Source organism: Spermophilus citellus (assembly GCF_964194105.1).
Source record: "Spermophilus citellus genome assembly, chromosome: X".
NCBI lineage: Eukaryota > Metazoa > Chordata > Mammalia > Rodentia > Sciuridae > Spermophilus > Spermophilus citellus.
Window position 1 is genome coordinate 116,364,619 of NC_138190.1, and position 14,005 is coordinate 116,378,623.

A 14,005-nucleotide genomic window follows, 5' to 3' on the forward strand; every position below is an offset into this window, starting at 1 on the left:
TGTTCTTTGAAACTGTAAATCATGCCCTTGGTTTTAGGGGAGAAGATAGCTGTGGCCCTGTATAGTGACTTGGCATAGCTAGACTATTGTCTTCAGCCAGAATAAGAAAATGGAAGGAGTTAGGACACCTATAAAGCCTGTGGAGTCATGGGAATTAAAGACCTACAAAGTCCAATGACCTAAACTCGATCTTAAAAGTAGAAGGGCCTAAATAGGGATATTCCAGCTCATGACATCACACTGGCTAGAAGGCATGGGGTGTTGGCTTATCTGCTTTAACAAGTATTCAAAATAAATCTAGCTCCAATGGAATAGAGGGTCTGAGTTTTGGAGGGCTAGGGTAGCTCTATTCCATGAGACCATTCAGGGTCCAGACTCCATCACAAAGGCCTACCATCCTTAGAATGTGTCTTTGTCTTTTTGATTGAGAAAATTTAAAAAATCATCATCATGTTCATTGTGTAGCTAGAGGAAAGCCAGGAGAAAGAGGGAAGCAGAGGACACATGCTTCTTTCCTTAGAGTATGACTCAAACACCATGCATAACACTTCTCTTTATACCCCATTAGCCAGAACTTTGTCTTATGGTCTCACCTAGCTACAAGGGAGGCTGAGAAATGCAGTGCCTCTCCACTACCGCCTAGGCAGCTATATATTCAGCTAAAATAAAGAGGAAATAAATATGGAGGCAGTTACCAGTCTCTACCACACACACAGAAGCAGTTTTACCTGGATTGTTTATTTTGGGCATTTGAAAATCTGTAGACCCATATGGATTGCAGGGAATAAGATGATCACATTGTGTTTCTCTGTTGCAGATTAACCCAAATGGTCCTGCCTGGTGTTGGTGGACATTAGCTGTTCTTCCCTTGGAAAGCCGTGCTCAGCTCCCATTCCTAGCAATGAGGTCTTTAAAGGATAGATTGAACGGTATTCGGCGAGTCCTGGCCTTTATATCCCGAAACCAAAACTAGCAAGATTAGATCGTTGAAGAGGAGCTCCCACCCTCCCCATTGCCTTGGGGAAGTCTTCTTGTAAATATTTCTAATTGCAATAACATCTTAACAGAAGGGGGGTATCAAGCAAACAGAGGCATTACTCTGCTTTTGATCACACAGACAATTAAATCAAGTAGAAAGACCAAAAGAATGTGACCTGTTTGGAACTTTCTGTCTTAAGATGCTTCTTGACATGCTGCATAACTACATAAATAGCAGAGGTGTTTAAGAACCCAGGAAAAATTGATTTTAACAAAATTTTTTTCCTGAAAGTTTAAGACAATTTTGCTTTAATTTGTCTTTCATAGATGAATAACTATGTGGTTGAAATGTGAAGCAAAGATACTAATAATGAATCATGTTGCTGCATTATCTCACTGACTTGAGGTCTCATTCCAAATGGTTCAGGTTTTATAGAGCATTGTGTAAAATAATGTTCATACTTCTATCTGTTTTAATAATTTATTTTTTGCACTACTGTATCCTTTTTTCTACATGTGTGTTTGTAACTATTTAAGTGTACATTACTGAAAAGTCCATTGCTTTATTTATTGATGTGGTTTACCATGTACCTTGGGGGAATAACAATACTAGAAATGCACATTTTTTTTCCCTTTAATCAGTTTTTACTACATTGATCCCAATTGGGGGACTTTCTATCTATCCTGGTGGATGTTTAAAAGAATTTCCAAATGATGCTAAGGTCATCTATTTTCATAGAATCCATTTTTCCAGTTTGAAATAAACAACATAAAATAGCTAAGTGATTTAGCAAAGATTATGGTAGATGCCAGGGTATAGTTAAAAATCCAATTTCTATGTGTCATACAGAACAGGGCTGAAAGAATTATTGTTCCAGAATGAAGACATGAATCACAGGAATGTCATTTATGATAATCTATTATGGGCATTTTTTTCAGCAATCTGATTAGAAGTATATTTTTCCCCAGTGCAGTCAGGAATGGGATTTTAGGCAAGATAATATTTAACCCTTTAGAGGAAATGACATTCAGTTTGGCATATTAAAGCCATCCCCCACTATCCTACATACCCCACCCCTTTTCAAGGTTCTGAGGATCAAGACAATGGGCTAGAATGTGCTGAAATACTTGATGAAGGACTATTCAATATTAAAAATGTAAAGAAACCAGGTAGGGTAGAATCCTTAAGAAATCTTTTCTAAAGAGCCAGACAATCCATGACATCATTGTCTAAACACTGTCATTTTTCCTAGTTACAGTGGGCCACAGTTTTCAATCTGGGGGGTGGGGGGAAGAAGGGTTGAGGAGGTAGGAGTAAGCATTGTTCAGCTTCTTTTACACTAGTTTGATTTCTTGGTGTCAGAAGAACCTAAAGTAATATCATGAGTATGGGACTATCATGACAGAGTGAAAAGATTAGGGCTGGGAGGAAGGGAGTTGTTGCATTCATACCTTCAGGCAAGTTGTCTATCTATGTGATTTTGGATAGCTGTGGTGCATTATTCACAGTTGTGAAAAGCAGCCACCTGCATTAGCTTTACTTTGTGCCTCTTCGTGGTGTAGAGAGAGGGAAGGAAAAGGAGCCATGTCTGCCTACTCTGTTAAGGTGAGAAGGTCATGCTCAAGACACTAGGACTTTTATCACCACCATGGTCATAAATAGGAAAGGGAGAATGAAATGATCCAGAGACTTGTGTAAGCAGAGACCAAATGTTTTCTGCACTTGATTAATGGAGTTGTCAGAGCATTATGTTTCCAGATTTGAAGTTTGGAGTAGACTGGGCTGGTGAAGAATGTATAGGTAGAATGGAATAAAGGCATAGTTAATTACTCAATCAGATTCTTTAAGTCTCAGGCAGCAAGAAATTAGAGGCCCTTCCCTCCCATCTGATGCCCAACCAAGTGGTCATAACATGGTCCTAGTACTGTAGTTTCCTATTATCTAGTGTAAACACAATAAAGAAAAAGGTCATATGGTTCCCCACATACTAGATATGTTACTTTGGCAAGTGATTTAACTTTGACTGAGCCCCAGTTTCCTCATCTATGAAATGGTGATGATAAATACTGTTATGAACAGTTGTTATAAACATTAAATGTGACATTTCAAAAGTCACACAGCACAGTGCCTTCACAAGGGGGGACATTCAACAGGTCATAGCTTTATTAGATAAGTTATAGTTACAAAATGTCATCGAAGGCCTACAATTGCATAGAACACTGCCTTTACATGCACTACCCACTTGCAATACCTATAAACTTGGTGGAATTTGCACTACTGGATTTTTGCACCATAACTTGATGGTTTGCAGCTAATTTCTTTCAGTGTTAAGTCTGTTTTGGAAAGAGAAAAGACTGGAGAACAAATGAGGGTCAGAGATAGGGACTAACATCGACCAGCAAACATTTTCTCATTTCCATAAGAGCTAAAAATTAATGTTGCTTGAAGGTCTAGAATTTTGGATGGTATGGAAGCCTTAAGTTGTAGCTCCATTATAATAACCAAGTCATCACTCCTTGTTCTCCAGAATGTGTTTAGAAACTCACCCATTATAGGGTGATTGGATTTTACAATCTATGACTTGTGTGCTTAGTTCATGGTATTTTTTATGCCATCCAAAATAACAGATTCAACAAAAATTCATTGAAAGCCTATGATGTACTGGGTACTACCCAGGTAATGTCACTTATATTAGCTCATTATATCATTTTTTTTCTCAGAGAGCAGTTATTATCTCCATATTTTGGATGAGAAAACTGACGCTCAGCAATATTAAATACTTTGCCCAGATAATATGGTCATCCAGCAAGTAACCGTTCTTGATTTTGAACTTTGCAGACAAACATATTAAATAGTTTGTGTTATACATAATATTATTTAACAGGCATGGCAGGCACATCACAAAAGCACCCAAAAGCTCACAATGGGAGGTTGCCAGTAAAATGAAGTTACCCAAAACATCTCTGATTAATCTAAGTCAAGAAGGAAGTAGATTTCTTATGATTCCATATCATAGAACATGAAATTCCATACCTTAGAATGCCTCTTGATAAGGGAGTACCCAACTCCAGCACATGAAGATCTTGGCTAGGTAGAATTGCACTTTACTTTCAGTAGTTGTAGATACACAGTTAGGTTGTTCCACAGTAAGCTTATGTTTCATAAGGCTAGTGAAACATAGTCCTTGGCTTTATTTGAGGCATACTTGAACAGGGTAATCAGTTAGACTTGACCATTTTTACTCTTTGTAAATTGGTTTTGCTGCCAAGCCAGAGAATGAGGAGTATAAGAAAAGACATAAGGCTAAATCTAGGCCAGAAGGATAAAGAGTTCCCCCTTGGTAGATAGTGCCACTTGTTGGGTTAGTTTTTCTGTCTGTCTTGACTGACCCAGTCTTTTCCTAGTAGGTTATTTTATGTCTGTCTGTCTGTCTCTGTGTGTACCTATACACACATACATATATGTATCCTAGGTAGCAAGCAGACACCATGCCTTTCTGCTTTGTACCATAATACTGCTGCTAGCTAATAACCAGCAAAATGTAGAAAATGAAAAAGGAAGAAACTAATTTTTTGTAGACAACTAGAGAAGAGTGCTTGCCCCTGACTTAGGGGAGCGGAGAATTGACTATTTCAACAGCTTGCCTTTTGACAGCTGACTGCTCTAGGCCAATGCTGCTTTAGCAGCAGGGTCAAGTCACGTCACTGCGCATGTGGCGATTCCAGCTCTAACTATGAAGCTGGCCTAGGCTCAGATAATCCCCTGTGACTGGCCATTGGAGTGGTAAAACTCCTGAGGCTGGTTCACAGTACCCAGAGGTCTCTTGCCATCAACAGATTGCATACTGTTGATGGACTATAATCCACCGGGGACTGTGTTCCTCATGCCACTTCCATTTCCAAGGTGAGAGTTTTATTCAGGGACTCCTTGCTTGAGTCCCCAATTGTTGACCTTGACTTCACATCCATTTCCACTCACCAAGGCAGAGTCATAGCAGAGGTGTGTGACAAAGATGTGAATGAAAGGCAGCCCGAGTACTGGAAAAGGGCAGGTTTTCAGCCCGTCTTTGGGCCTGAGGAATGAGGTTTTGATTCATGATTGAAGACAGTTGTGAAAAGCAGCCAGCTGCATGAACTTCACTTTGTGCCCCTTTCTGAGTGTAGAGAGAGGGAAGGAAAAGGAGCCATGTAAAATGCACACATTCAGTTCATTTCAGAATGATAGCTCATCTTGTTCCATGTTTAACTGGTTAATAATCTGGATTATGCACATCCAAAGGTAAAATGAAGAAATTTTCACTTACAAGTGGGCATTTCCGAACATGCTAAATTAACCTCCAGAGAGAAGTGCCTGTGATCTCTGTTCCTGGTATCACTTTAAAGCTTTTGCTTTATGACTCTGTAGTCCTTTAAAAACTTTTTGCAGCAAATGTGATGAACAGAAGTTTACAAAGCAACACTGTAGCGTATGCATCGTTTTAAAAGTCAATTAACATTCATTTATTGTTGCGATGACAATAAACCACAACAAAATAAAAGGAGAGCAAAAAGTTCAGTGTGACACCGTTGGCTTATCTTAGATTAAGTAGTTCCATTGTTGTGTACAGTTCTCAGTAATGCCAGGATTAAAATAGTGGCAAACGTGTATGTGTGTTTGATTTCCATTTGTTTGTTAAACAGCCGTTTTACTCTTGCACTGTAATAAATTGAAGGGAAATTAAGACAATGCTCCCCCCCTCATTGCTACTCAACTACCTCTATATGCTTGATTTCTTTTTAGGGGTTCCCTTCTTCCAAATCTGTACAAAAAAGTTTCAGCTCATTTGTGTTGTAATAGCAATGTGACATAGATAGTCTCTGTGAAAGTTGTTTATTCATTAAAAAAGGTTTCCTATTGTCTCACTTTGTATCTAACAATATTGTGCTCACACCTTAGAAAAAGAATTACCCAATTAGCTTCACTGTCATTTTCTTGGAAGCTGAATAGAGAAGAAAGCTATGGGAATATCCATTTTGTTCTTGTTCCTATTGGGTGTAATACATTTCACTGGAAGATCCTTTAAGGAGCTGTGGGTACAGCTTGGTGGTACAGTACTTGGCCTGCATGAGCCCTAGATTCTAGTCCCAGCACTTCAATAAAAAAGAGCTTTTAAGGAAACAGACCTGCATTCAGATAAGCTCTTCTGTATGTGGCAGTGAAGTAGATATTAACAGATTAATGTGACATGTATTATGAAACATTGGCCATAAATTGTTTTTTTTAAAAAAGCTTGTCATATGAATTAATATGTTGAAGTATTTTTAATATTTTATTTTTTAATTGTACACAATACCTTTATTTTGTTTAAGGATTGAACCCCCAGGGTCTCACACATGCTAGGTGAGTGCTCTACCACTGAGCCACAACCCCAGCCCCAGAAGTATTTTTTTCAATAATTTTTCAAAATTTTTTTCAATAATTTGCCCTTAGTTTATTTGTGAACCCAAACATATGTTGCATTTGTTTAAAGCAGAGCACACTACCTACTGTTTTCTTTAGTGTTATAAAATGTTTATGAGTGCAACCTATGTGTTTTTATTTTAATTATTTAAAGTCAAGGGTCCACCCCCCGACACACACACAACATACTGGGGATGAATCCAGGGCCTCACGTGCTAGGCAAGCACTCTACCACTGAGCTGCATCCCAGCCCAACATGAACCTCTTGACAGGAAAAGTGGTAAAATTGATCAGAATGATGAGCAATATTGACACAGCTGACCCCCATAAGAGAGATTTAGGAACATCCAATCAGTGCTGATTTTTGTCTCATGTCTTTGTTGGCTTATACAAGTTCTCTTTTATGACTAAAGGAAAAAGGACATAGAAATGAGACAAAAATGAAGCAATAAACCCAGGTGCAGTGGTGCACACCTGTAATCCCAGCTACTCGGGAGGCCAAGGCAGGAGGATTGTAAGTGGGAGGCCAACCTGGTCACCATGCAAAATATAATCTCAAAAACATGATACATAATTTCACTTTGAGTTGAGCTTGTTCTGTATAACAGAATCTTTGGGGTTATCAATAAAATCAGAATTCCTGCCCAACTAGGCCCCAGAGGAAATACCTGGCTGTTGAACTGTACCCTTCTGTGCCAGGGCTGCCACTTCCTGGTTCTCATGAGATAAAACCCACTCAAACCAAATCAGAAGCTTCCATCCAGGAGAGATCTTCCTTCTAGAATGCCTGCATAACTTTCTCTCCAGATTGAGCCATCTAAGAAGATCCTATTTGCAGTTGTTCCTTAGGCGTTGAATAGAACTAAACCTAGTGCTTTCTGCTTCCTGTCCTCTGGGATTCACTCTGGCACCTTTGAGTTTTCCAGAATCAAATATGCCTCTCTAGGATGTACTCTCAGTCACAGTATGATATTTGAACAACAGAAGGAGAGTAAAAATGCCCTAAGCCTATAGGCTTCCCCAAGTTGAAACTTCCCCTTCATAACTAATGATTTTTTTCACTCCAGAGAAGGGCTGGTGTCAATACCGCTCGTATTGACTTCTTCCAGGTAATGCAGAAACTTCCTAGCCAGAATTGTCTGTGGTCAGCTCAACATAGAGCTATGGCCTAGTCAAGCAACTCTGCCTCCATAGAGCTTAGCCCCCCCCCCCCCCCGCTCTCATCCTTTCCAATTTTTTTTGGTTGTTAATATCCACATTTCAACCTACATGCACATTAACTGGCCATTCTTGTTTCCTGTCTACTCGTACACATGTGTTGCCAAATGTCATCGGTGCATTAGAAAATCCTGAAAAAAACATTTTCCTCCATTTATTCAAGTAGAGCTCCTCAAATTATACCTTTTTCCGTAATACTATTTACCTTCCATGAAGTCAACATCAACAATTTATGGATTCCATAAGTGCAGCATAATTAAGTCTTGAAATAGCCCACTTTCCCTAAATCCAGTTTTACTATAAATATCTTTGTTATCTTGAACATTAGAAGTACATTATGGGGATATTTAACATAGTCATGGGAATAGAGGAGACTGCAGTCCTTTTGTCCCATCAGGATATCTGCTGCCACTCTTAGAATAGTTGTCTTCTATCTATGAGCCCAAATGAGAAATTTCATAAAAGGAGCAGTATTTAGGGTTGAAGGAGCATTGTGTCCTCTTAAATGGTCTACCACAATGAACTCCCATTGGAGAGGGAGATGGATGGATGGAGGGAAGGAGGAAGGAAGGGAAGAAGAGGAGGAAGAATAAAGAGTTATGGAAATGGCCAATTGTGATAACTGAAGTGACTATCTCTTCATCTCCTTGGCAGAACTTCGTACATCTTCTTCCCATATTGACTGTGGACTTCCATCTTCCATGCCCATTGTGGATGTCACTTATTCCCAAACCAAGACTGCAGTCATGTATGCAGGACATATAATTCATGTTCTCACACCCTTAGGCTGATCTCATAAAGGACAAATAGTCTGCCAAATGTCCTTTATTAAGCTGGTCACCCAGCCATAGGCTGGTGCCCATTGAGTGTTTACTACATGCAAGGTTGTTTTTTCTAGATTTTTAAGTATTTATCTTCTCATTAGAACCTCACCATAATCTATGAAGTAGGTCTCTATTCCCACATCATAAGTGAGTGAACTCTAGCTCAGGGTGGTTATGTTACTTGCCTACAGTTTACTGATTAAAACCTGGGCCAGATCCTGCATGGATTCCAGAGCCCACATGTTCGTTCTTTCTTTCTTTTCCAGAGCCCACATGTTCATTCTTTCTTTTCCTTCCTTCCTTCCTTCCTTCCTCCCTTCCTTCCTTCCTTCCTTCCTGTGCTGGGGATTGAACCCAGGGCTTTGCACATGCTTGGAAAGTGCTCTACCACTTAGTCATAGTCACAGTCCAGAAATGAAGATATTTTAATTTCAAAAGAAGAGCTACACATCCCGGTGCCACAGACCCAGGAGAACAAATCAGCTCATGGATACCTGTGGAGAACTTCAAGTCTTGATGACAGCAAAATGGTAGCAATGATGTACTGAATGCTAAGTACGTGTTGGCCATTGTGCTACACATTATTTTATTTAGTCCTGAGGAAGGTGCTAGTATTACCCATGGTTGACAAAGAAGGACATTGTGGCTCAGAAAAATAAAGTAACCTTTTCAAGGTTGTAGCTAGGAAGCAGGGAGGTTGGCTTGGAATTCAGATTGTCTGACCTCACAGCCGTTGTTTTGACTACAAGTAAGGTTTCCTCCCATGAAGGCTATTCTCACTTCTCAGACTGACTCCTACCATATTATTTCTAATTCTCGTTTTCCAAATACTTGTCCCCTCTTGTGTCTTTAGGGCCTTTCTTTATGAGGGCCTCTCTCCCTAATGACTACAAATTCAGGGCCCCATGATAGTCAATAGAGTTTTCCCAGCTTATTCTTCACCCTATACACCTCTGTGGCTGCTTTGATTCTTTTGTTACAGAAAAAAATGTACATGTAGTTTTAGACATTTTTTTGTTTTAAAATTTTTATTAGTTATTGATGGACTTTTATTAATTTATTTGTTTATATGTGGTGCTGAGAATCGAACCCAGTGCCCCACACATGCTAGGCAAGCGCTCTCCACTGAACCACAACCCCAGCCCTAGTTTTGGACATTTGAAAGAAATGTTTGAGGTGATAGATGTGCTAGTTACCCTGATTTAAATTATACAATATATACATGTATTGAAACATCATGCTGTACCCTGTAAATAGATACAACTATTATGTGTCAATTAAAAGTAAAGTGAAACTTTAAAAAGGCAAAATAAAGGACAAAAGTCAAATACTACAACTTCATTTTTTCCAGAGTCATACATCCCAGAGCTGGAAGGGGCCATAAGAAGTCATTTAGCCTGGCTTCCTGCTTACAACCACTAGTTTTGCCCATTCTGCATATAAGAGAACTATGATTACACAACACAGTGTTCATGGTCATTTCATGAGTTAGTAGTTAAAATGAGACAAGAGCTTCAAATCTGATGTGTGCTCAACACACTAGAGGAAGATCTCAGATGCCTCTCTTCACTCCATCAGAGGTCTCATGGGCCTTCTTGGAGATGGAAATTTCATTGGTGTTTTAGTCAGCTTTTTTCTGCTCTGACCACAAGACCTGCCTGACAAGAACAATTTTTAGAGGAGGAAAAGTTTATTTGGGGCTCACAGTTTCAGAGATCTCAGTTTATAGATGGCTGACTCCACTCCTCTGGCCCGGAAGTAAGGCAGGACATGATAGCAAAGGTGTGTGTGTGGTGGAGGAAAACCACTAGGAAACAGAGATTTTCTTTTTTTCTTTTCTTTTTTTCCTTTTTATATCACTCTATTCCAATCTGAGCACTTCAATATAAAACTAAACACTGGAGAACTGTTTTCCTTACTAATTCTGAATTTCTGTAAAATGTACAAGTTCTGCTAGCAGGTCAGCACTTAAATAGATTAAATCATCTCTGACACATGGTAGATTTTATATAATGAAAAGATCTAAAACAATTAGTGCAATATACTGAACTGATCAAAATAAAATGGACGTTGAAAAACAAGGTTGCAAGATTGTTACTAACATTGCAAGTACATTGTTTATTATGGATCTAGCTCTGAGGAACAACTGAAGCACCTTCCTTTAGAAGGAGGAAGAAATAATTATCTGTTTTGGCAACTGTACATTTTGGATACTTTTAAGAAACTCTTAAATATTACAGAAAAATAATAAACATATGGACAATGAAAGACCCTATTTACAGTATAACTGGAAAACAAATTTAAAGTAATCAAGTTTAAATGTACAGAATTGTTAGTGCACTGAATATATTTATGTCCAAAGAGAACAAAAGCCCCCTTGCTACCCCCAAACAAGACCTATATACCGATCAGCAGTAACTAAATAGAAGTCACAGACACCTGATTTGTTTTATTTTTGTTGAAGAGCTCACATGAAGGGAATACTATTAAATTTCATTTATTATTATTATTATTATTATTATTATTATTATTTTGGTGCTGGGGATTGAACCCAGGGCCTTGTGCATGCAGAGGCAAGCACTGTACCAACTGAGCTATATCCCCAGCTCCCCCTGCATTTATCAGTTTTTATACTCTTAAAACAAGATGGAATTTCATTTGCTTTTTCACTCTATTTAAAAAATAATGGGGTGGGATTGTAGAGTGCTCCTCTTGCACTGGCAAGGCCCTGGGTTCCATTCCCAGCACCACATAAAAATGAATAAATAAAGATATTGTGTTTAACCATAGCTAAAAACAATAAAATATGAACAAAATTGGGACTGGTTATAATTTTTATGCCACTAATTTCTTTTTTCTTCCTGGAGACATGGGATAGTTTTCCTATGTTTAATTTATTATCAAAATATGGAATGTAGACTTTATATAAAAGAAATTCTTATTTGCCTGAATATTTCAGCTAAGCATAAACATCTGGAGAATCCTAAAAATGTTTTTCAAAAGCCCACATTAACCATGTCTAAATCTTTTCCATAGATGACTACTATTCCAGTTTGGAGAAACTGGATGACTAGTTATGGATCCAGTCATTTGTCTTTAATCCCTAATGATGAGAGATGACTCCCTCATAACTTTCCAATGAAACAAGTATACACATAGTTCTCATCTTCCCTTTCTATTGCTGTAACATTAGTTGGAGGGATACATGCATGTTATTAAAAATTAAGTTCAAAACATATAATTCTGTATCAGAAACTTGCCTCTATAATAAATCTCTTCTTTTTGGAAGTTATACTGAGCTGGTTAAATGCTCCAATTCTGATGTTAACAACATTTAGGAAGCAGAATATTCCAGCTAGTTCAAACTGGAGGTTTAGTTAGTACAACACTGACTCCTTGTTGGTTGTGTAGGTTCAGTAAGGTCTACTCCTCTTCCTCTAGCAGAATTTGCTCGCTCCGGTATTCTGTGGTTCATTTTCTGGCAACTTTTTAGCTATTGCCATGAATATTTCATTTACATTCATTGACATTTTAGCTGATGTCTCCATGAATAATAAACTGTTGTCATTTGCATAGAACTGTGCTTCCTGGAAATCTACAGTTCTTTTATTTGCTAGATCAGCCTAGTTTCCTGATAAAATTATTACAGTGTTAGGACTTGTTTGCCTCTGAAGTTCTTTAACCCAGTTTTTGGCTCTTGCAAAGGATTCCTCTTCAGTGATATCTTATACAACTCTGGCTGCTTGTGTTCCTCTGTAGTACACTGGTGCTAGGTTGTGGTATCATTCTTCATCAGCTATATCCCATATTACTGTTGTGTCATCAAGATACACAGTTTGGATCAGAAAAGCAACCCAAACAGTACTCTCTTGAAATTCATGAAATTGGCCTTTCATGAAATGAAGCACTAGGCTTGATCTGCCAACCACATATTCTCCCAGAAGTACTAGTTTGAACTGGCATATTTTATTTCCAGTGTTTGGCCCATTCGGGCTTGTTACTCCTCGATTAGCCATGTCCAAATTTGGAAAAAAAAAAAGTTTCTAATTTCAGATTTCTAAATGTACTTCCAAGATGCAATTTTTTTTCTTCCTGGATGTAAAGAAATCTGAGATTGTGCTATGCAGAGTCTTGGGGCCACAGCTCCCTGGTGATAAGGCCCAGGTGAGGCCTAAAGGACAAATGCAGTTGTGGCTGCAGTGGCATCTCCTCCTCATGCTGCTTCCCTCACACTACAAGAGATTTCCTTTGACCCAGACAAAGTATAAAACCCAAAAGCACACTGCCAGCCACTCACCTTCTCCAGTTAATCCCTATAAGAGGATTAATGCACTGATAAGGTTAAGATTCTCATAACCCAATCATTCCACCTCAAACTTTCTTGCAGCATTTCACATATGCTTTAGGGAGACACCTGATATCTAAACCATAGCAATTGGGAAGAACAAGGGATTTGTAGTTCTGGTGGCCCCCTTCTCCCACATAATTGTTTTAAAGCAGCTATAGCTTATCTGGAAAGGCTGTATCAGGCAGTGTTCCTTCTGACATCTCCCCACCCACTTTTCTTTACATCACTTTTCTACTCTGGGAGTTTTCTTCCTCAAAACCTGCTGCTTGGGGAAAATCTCTACCACTATGCATAGAAATCCAGGTTGACAGATCTGAGGCAGGCTGTTTTAGCTGGGAAAGAGAAGCCCTTAATCACCATCTCTGTCAATTGACACACACTTCCACTCCCAGTCCTTCTTGTAATCATGGAAGGAATTGGGATCATCGTCCCAGCTAGGAATAAAATTAGATTTGGGGGCCCTGATCCAAAACAGATGGTCCTGTGACCCACAATGCTTTTCTACTATATGAATTCATTCATAAATACATCTAATATCAATAAGTAAAGTGTAGCAGTATAGAAAACAGACTCTAGAATTAGATTGTATAGGATAGAATCTTGCCTCCATTGCTTGCTACCCATGTGATCTTAAGTCACTTAACATCTCTGTTTCAGTTTTCACATCTATACAATGATGGTAGTAATAGCATCTATCTCATAAGGTTGTTGTGAGGATGAAATGCGGTGGTACTTAGCGAATTCCAGCTTACAGAACTCAACAAGCACTAGCCTACATATAGTCATTAACTACCCAGTATATCCCAGTTTTGCTCTCATCATTTTGATTTGAGCAAACATGACTCTTGGCAGTTTAACAAAAATATATTGGGATTTGGTTTTCAAATGTGAGATTATACAGATATTAACTATAATCCTCTCCCCCAAATAGACATGCATGATTTTTTAAATAGAAGCCAAGAAGCAAGAAATATTAAGGCTTGTCCATAAACCCTTCAAGGGGCTGGTCTGTTTCTGTCTTTCCTGAATGTGTTTAAAGTCCCATAAGGAAATAGCATCATGAAGAAAAGGCTGGTAACCCAGTCTTCCCTTCAGGATGCCAGATGTCTGAAAGGAAGAAGTTTTGTGGGTCACCAGATCTACAGGGCTATGAATCCGCAGATGAAGGCATCTTGTGGGGAGGGGAAGTTACCAGGA

The 14,005-nt window shown here is 38.7% G+C and overlaps 1 protein-coding gene and 1 pseudogene across 3 annotated transcripts in view; one reads left to right on the forward strand and one right to left on the reverse strand.

Moving 5' to 3' along the window:
• The window catches only part of LONRF3 (LON peptidase N-terminal domain and ring finger 3), a gene marked incomplete at its 5' end in the record, with an annotated part of 38,979 nt that extends 33,102 nt beyond the window's left edge, over positions 1-5,877 (forward strand). For both annotated transcript variants that reach the window (XM_081278390.1, XM_081278389.1), the window contains one exon: positions 818-5,877. In XM_081278390.1, the coding sequence (XP_081134516.1) occupies positions 818-973 (156 nt within the window). In that variant the 3' untranslated portion in view covers positions 974-5,877. The remainder of the gene's footprint in view (positions 1-817) is intronic.
• Positions 5,878-11,833: 5,956 nt separating this feature from the next.
• Positions 11,834-12,476, reverse strand: LOC308639712 (ras-related protein Rab-5A-like; annotated as a pseudogene). The gene has a single exon. The product of its transcript is annotated as a ras-related protein Rab-5A-like (transcript).
• Between the last annotated feature and the right edge of the window lie 1,529 nt (positions 12,477-14,005).